At 42.1% G+C, this 7021-nt stretch overlaps 1 protein-coding gene and 1 non-coding gene across 4 annotated transcripts in view; both read left to right on the top strand.

The window, feature by feature from the left end:
• The window catches only part of fndc8 (fibronectin type III domain containing 8), a 12797-nt gene extending 11094 nt beyond the window's left edge, over window positions 1-1703 (top strand). For all 3 annotated transcript variants that reach the window (XM_062962613.1, XM_008120925.2, XM_062962614.1), the window contains exon 5: window positions 1553-1703. In XM_062962613.1, the coding sequence (XP_062818683.1) occupies window positions 1553-1666 (114 nt within the window). In that variant the 3' untranslated portion in view covers window positions 1667-1703. The remainder of the gene's footprint in view (window positions 1-1552) is intronic.
• A 3426-nt stretch (window positions 1704-5129) lies between these two features.
• On the top strand, window positions 5130-5253 carry LOC134293890 (small nucleolar RNA SNORA28). Its single transcript, XR_010000864.1, has one exon. It is a non-coding gene; the product is annotated as a small nucleolar RNA SNORA28 (small nucleolar RNA).
• The last annotated feature ends 1768 nt before the right edge of the window (window positions 5254-7021 follow it).

Raw genomic sequence — 7021 nt, 5'->3', positions numbered from 1 at the left:
GAAAACTTACTGGCAGTGCATGGGATGCAGACCCACAATTAATAAGAACATCAGCCCTGGCCTTGTCTTACTCAACTGCTGAGTACACCTGTCCTGTTTGGCACAAGTCTGTCCATGCGAAGCAGGAACGAAACATGTAGAATAATCTGTAGAATAAACATGTAGGGGGCGGGCTGTGGCGCAGCTGGCTAGTAACCAGCTGCAATAAATCACTACTGACCAAGAGGTCATGAGTTCAAAGCCCGGGTCGGGTTAAGCCCCCGACCATTAAATAGCCCGGCTTGCTGTTGACCTATGCAGCCCCGAAAGACAGTTGCTTCTGTCAATTAGGGAAATTTAGGTACGCTTTATGCGGGAGGGTAATTTAACTAATTTACAACATCATAAAACTGCCAGCAAAACACGAGGAATGGAATGAGAAAGTACAGCCACTACTGGACAGTGAAGCAACAGCTCCCCCTGTGGCCAGAATCATGAAGCTGGAAAAAAAAAACGTTAAATGCCTCTGTGTCTGTCTATATATGTTGTTTGTCTGTTGGCATTGAATGTTTGCCATATATGTGTTCATTGTAATCCGCCCTGAGTCCCCTTCGGGGTGAGAAGGGCGGAATATAAATACTGTAAAATAAATAAATAAATAAATAATCACAGGATGCCTTAAACCTACACCTGTTGATAAACTCTATAAGCTAGCTGGCATTGCCCCCCCCCCCCCCCCGTGATGTGCAACAGGAAGTTGCTGCTAGCGGTGAGAGAAATAATGTTAAACATTGTGAAAGCCACCCACTGCATGACTATCAGCCTCCTCCCAGTAGACTCAAGTCAAGGAGATTCATGAGAACCACCACTTCTCTTAATGTTCCCCCAGCAACAGCAAGGGTGTCCCTCTGGGCAGCTAAACCAGGCAATTCCAACTGGATGCCCCCCCCCCCATGAGGGTCTTCCTCCAGGGTCAAACCAAGAATGGGCAACTTGGAAGTCCCTAAATAGGCTGAGAAGTGGAGTGGGAAGATCAAAAGACAACCTGGCAGGATGGCACTACCTGGAGGAATCTTCCACCTTGTGTGACTGTGGAGCAGAACAAACAACTCCGCATATGTATGCTTGCCCACGATGCCCTGCCTCATGCATGGAGGAGAAGTTGTTCAAAGCTACGAACAATGCAATTGCTGTTGCCCACTTTTGGTCTAAAACTATTTAGCTGTTTGTGATTCCTTTATTTTATCGCTTTTAAACTTATTTATTATGCAATGCTTTTGACACAAAATAAATAAAATAAATAAATTAGTGAACTTCATAGGGATTTGAATTCAAGTCTTGCTAAATAGCTCTACTCCAGGACTCTAGCCATAACTTCTTCTTCGGGAGAATCAGCTTTGCCAGAGGTATATAGCACTTCAAGACGCAAGATCACCCATGTTTTACATCTACCCCTTCTATATTTGCCATGGAAAACACGCATGTAAGTTTTCTGGGACTTATCAAGTCTCTAGGTTGCTACCTTGCATTTTCTTCCTAATAACAAGGGCCGGCTTCTTTTTTTTCCTTGCAGTTTAGCACAATGCCTCCAGTAGCAGGCATGCCTCTGGATCCGTGTCCTGTCATTGTCACCGTGCGACGAAGTAGGAAGCCCCAGAAGAAAACTATATTTGTTTCAGCGCCCTAAGAGGATCTGAAACATGGCAATAAAAGTCAGCAACTTCCATTGGCTACTGTATTTATTATTGTAAGGTAAAAGTTTTCCCCTGACATTAAGTCCAGTCATGTCTGACTCTTGGGGTTGGTGCTCATCTCCATTTCTAAGCCGAAGAGCCAGCATTGTCCATAGACACCTCCAAGGTCATGTGGCCATTGGCATGACTGCATGGAGCGCCGTTACCTTCCCGCCGGAGCGGTACCTATTGATCTACTCACATTGGCATGTTTTTGAACTGCTAGGTTGGCAGAAGCTGGGGCTAACAGCAAGCGCTCACTCCGCTCCCGGGATTTGAACCTGGGACCTTTCGGTCTGCAAGTTCAGCAGCTCAGCGCTTTAACACACTTCGCCAATGGGGCTCCTCATTTATTATTGTAAGGCAACTTAAAACTTTGACTGTTTTCATATCCAAGCCTCTGGATTATCCAAGCCATTTTTGTAGTCAATGTTTTCAATATATCGTGATATTTTGGTGCTAAATTCGTAAATACAGTAATTACAACATGACATTACTGTGTATTGAACTACCTTTTCTGTCAAATTTGTTGTATAACACGATGTTTTGGTGCTTAATTTGTAAAATCATAACCCAATTTGATGTTTAATAGGCTTTTCCTTAATCCCTCCTTATTATTCAACATATTCGCTTATCCAAGCTTCTGCCGGCCCATTTAGCCTGGATAAGTGAGACTCTACTGTAGTTTAGGCATATAAAGAAAAGGGACAAAACTACCAAGGGATCGAAACTCAGCATATGGAAGAATTCTAGATGAGAATGACTGTTATTATTTCCGTTTCTGCAACGCTAAGAAGTGAAGAAAAATTTCCTTTAGAAGGAAGAATTCCAATTGGGGCAAAAAAACCCACATTTCCCCCGTCTCCATAACTGCACTTTTTGGCAAACTTCCAGATTCCCAAAGAACATACCAAGACCCAGATAACCAACTGTAGTGTAATTATTATTATTATTATTATTATTATTATTATTATTATTATTATTTTATTTTTATACCCCGCCACCATCTCCCCAGAGGGACTCGGGGCGGCTCACAGATATAAAACAAGCATACAGTGGTATCAAATACAAAAAACACACAAATAAAATTAAAAGGCATAAAATAAAATAGTATAAGTGGAATATGAATGTGCAATGTAGTCCTATGAAGGATTATATTTTTCTAAACTTGGCTGAATATGATTTATGACAGTTGCCATATCATGTGCGAAAGGAAGAGCCTTCTTGTATATGATGTATTTGTTAATTTAAGATGTGTTTTGAATAAAAATGATCTTAAAAAAGGACCTCCCACTTCCAACTCTCTTCCTCTCACACCTGCACCTAGTTTATGTATCTTCATATAGAAGACCCTTCTCCCATGGGATGGAAAGGAAAAATCTCTGGAAAGTCAGACAAAGAAAAAAAGAAAAGGGACCTCCTGCCAAACCCAGTAACAGATGCTAATAGAAATCTGGATTCTTCATTCCTACTCAAAAATAAAAGGATTACTGATGTCAGAATAGAGCACCTGTGATAGCCAGGAGCTTAGATGCATCCCTGTCTCAAAGGTCCAATGGTTTTAGATGCAGAACAATTGGATCCCATGGAAAGCAATAGTTTAAAACAGCAACCCGGTCTCAAGAGTCCAATGGGTTTAGATGCAGAACAACTGGATCCCATGGAAAGCAATGGTTTAAAACAATAACCTTGTCTCAAGAGTCCAATGGGTTTAGATGCAGAACAATTGGATCCTATGAAAAGCAATGGTTTAAAACAGCATCCCTTTCTCAAGAGTCCAATGGGTTTAGATGCAGAACTATTGCATCCCATGGAAAGCAATAGTTTAAAACAGCATCCCTGTCACAAGGTCCAATGGGTTTAGATGCAGAACAATTGGATCCCATGGAAAGCAATGGTTTAAAACAGCAACCCTGTTTCAAGGTCCAATGGGTTTAGATGCAGAACAATTGGATCCCATGGAAAGCAATGGTTTAAAACAGCAACCCTGTCTCAAGAGTCCAATGGGTTTAGATACAGAACTATTGCATCCCATGGAAAGCAATGGTTTAAAACAGCAACCCTGTCTCAAGAGTCCAATGGGTTTAGATGCAGAACTATTGCATCCCATGAATCCAATGCAATGTCCTCCAGGCTGGACCATGGAGATGTCAACGCAGCACCAAAGTGGTCTCAGTTAGATACATCTAGCCAACTCCAGGGCCAGCCTAGGTTATTTTCTGATCCAGACTGGCTTTTGATTTAGCAGCTTGATCATTCATAGTTGTACTAGTTAATAAGCAAAGGCAGATTTTAATTGGAATTGTGAGGTTGTCCGTTAAGCACGTTGTTTTCTTTTTGTGTTGTAATGGCACGTTTTCCCTGCCTTGCTTACTGCCAAGGAATCTAGCACTGTGGTTTTGCTGGCATTGTGAAGCCTGATCAGTCTCAGATCTGACCAAAGGAATGTTAATGTTCTTTTAATGTCTGCAGATGATGCCACGAATGGGCAATTCAATTGACTTTTGAGGGGTGGTGTTTAAAACAAATATTTACCCAGTAGCGTGCAAGAGAAATCCTTTGGCGGGTTGGACACCAGACAGACACACAGGTTCAGAGCTTGGTTCCCAGCAGAATCCTCAAGTGCCATTGAAACATTGCAGTTCTGCAATTAGCAGGAAGTGGAATTAAAACACATTCCCTGCAGCACTTAATATGGTGTTACATTAACCAGCAATGACCTTCCCAGGGGACGAAGTCTTTCTACAAAAGCTCTTCTGTTACGCAAAAGATCATTCTAATACCGAGTTTATGTTCAATCTATTTTGTTAGCTGCCCAGTGTGGCTTTAGGTGGTGTAAATAAGCAAGCAACAGGGTTGTGTATGTCTTTCGTGCTGTGTGGCCATGTTCCAGAAGTATTCTCTCCTGACGTTTCGCCACACATTTCGCAGGCATCCTCAGAGGTTGTGAGGTATGGATAAACTAAGTAAGGAAAGGAAAGAATATATATCTGTGTAGAGTCCAGGGTGTGGCAAGAGTCCTTTGTCACTGGGAAGCCAGCATTAATGTTTCAGTTAATCGCCCTAATTAGCATTGGAAAGGTTTTGTCTCTTGCCTGGGGGCATCCTTTGTTCAGTCATTAGCTGTCCTCTGCCCTCAGAGACAAAACCTTTCCAATGCTAATTAGGGCGATTAACTGAAACATTAATGCTGGCTTCCCAGTGACAAAGGACTCTTGCCACACCCTGGACTCTACACAGATATATATTCTTTCCTTTCCTTACTTAGTTTATCCATACCTCACAACCTCTGAGGATGCCTGCCATAGATGTGGGCAAAACGTCAGGAGAGAATACTTCTGGAACATGGCCACACAGCCTGAAAGACATACAACAACCCTGTGATCCTGGCCATGAAAGCCTTCGACAACACAAAGCAAGCAACACTCTGTGGTAGATATCTCATTGTCTGCTTCAATTTAGGCTTGCTATAATAAACAAAGTCTAACCTATTCCAGAGGTCTCTGTAGGTGAGGTCATCTGTTATATGGGCTCTAACATCTCAGAACAGCTAGTTTATCCTTAAAGAAACATTATGTGCTCTCTTTGAATCTAAGTAAAGGTAAAGGTAAAGGTAAAGGTTTCCCCTGACGTTAAGTCCAGTCATGTCTGACTCTGGGGGTTGGTGCTCATCTCCATTTCTAAGACGAAGAGCCAGCGTTGTCCATAGACACCTCCAAGGTCATGTGGCCGGCATGACTGCATGGAGCGCCGTTACCTTCCTGCTGCATGTTTGCATGTTTTCGAACTGCTAGGTTGGCAGGAGTTGGAGCTAACAGCGGGCGCTCAAGCCTCTCCCGGGATTTGAACCTGGGACCTTTCGGTCTCCTTTGAGTCTAACGTAACCTAATTCTCCCAGATGTTTTGGGTTTCAACTCTCATTTTCCTTCATGTTAGCTGGGGCTAATGAATTACAGGAGGCTGCAAAATACCTGGATTTAGTTTACATCAAATGATCGCATCATTCTTAGGTGCATGTCAGTCCTTATGGTACTGCCATAGAAAATAAATCAGTCTTATTACCCTGTTTCCCTGAAAATAAGACATCCCCAGAAAATAAGACCTAGTAGAGGTTTTGCTGCATTGCACAATATAAGACCTCCCCTGAAAGTAAGCCTAGCAAAGTTTTTGTTTGGAAGCATGCCCGCCAAACAGAACACCAGAGCATGCAGGATTGGTAAATGTATGTACCATAGATTGCTGTACATGAAAATAATGGTAGGAACAAGAAATTCTTGATAGGATTCACAGTTTGTCTGGTTATGCTGGTTTGTGATGATATCTACTGCAAAAAGGTAAAGGTTTTCCCCTGACATTAAGTCCAGTCGTGACCGACTCCAGGGGTTGGTGCTCATCTCCATTTCTAAGCCGAAGAGCCGGCGTTGTCAGTAGACACCTCCAAGGTCACGTGGCTGGCATGACTACATGGAGCGCCGTTACCTTCCCGCCGGAGCGGTACCTATTGATCTACTCACATTTGCATGTTTTCGAACTGCTAGGTTGACAGGAGCTGGAGCTAACAGTGGGCGCTCATTCCGCTCCTGGAATTTGAACCTGGGACCTTTTGGTCCGCAAGTTCAGCAGCTCAGTGCTTTAACACACTGTGCCACCACCAGTATATAATAAATGTTCATTTCTTTTGTTCAACAATAACAGTGAATTCTTCTTCATGGAAATTAAGACATCCCCTGAAAATAAGTCCTAGCACATCTTTGGGAGCAAAAATTAATATAAGACACTGTCTTATTTTCGGGGGGAAACAGTACTACAAGTTGGTTACCTTTTCGGCTCTCTTGATATCACTTCATGCTTTGGTGTTTACTGTGATGTCTGAATTTTTATTTCGGAAGTAAAAAGGCAACTAGTAATGGTTAAATTGATTATCTGCTATTTAGTATTGTATTTTATGAATGTTGTTGTAATTAATTAGTTAACTATTTTAATTGATTTGTATTGTATTTTATATTTTTATGTGTGTGTGTTTTATTGTAAGCCGCCCTGAATCCCCTTTTGGGTGAGAAGGGCGGGATACAAATGTTGTAATAAATAAATAAATAGTGTTGAATTATCCCTTTAATTGCTCTGACCTGAGTTATCTCCACAACCTTCCACATCCCGAGGGGGGGGGGGGGGTTAAATCTCCTTTCTTCCTGCTGTTACTTCTAATAATAATAGCAATAGATGATTTGAGAGCATTGTAAAGAGGGTTTTTTTTTAGCTTGCAGCATTTCACACTGTTCTGTTGAGTAGTATACAATTGAGTATTTCCA

The sequence above is a fragment of the Anolis carolinensis genome, unplaced genomic scaffold (genome assembly GCF_035594765.1).
Source record: "Anolis carolinensis isolate JA03-04 unplaced genomic scaffold, rAnoCar3.1.pri scaffold_10, whole genome shotgun sequence".
Classification (NCBI taxonomy): Eukaryota; Metazoa; Chordata; class Lepidosauria; order Squamata; family Dactyloidae; genus Anolis; species Anolis carolinensis.
The sequence above is the reverse complement of the archived record's forward strand: the minus strand, read 5'-3'. Positions and strand labels throughout refer to the sequence as shown.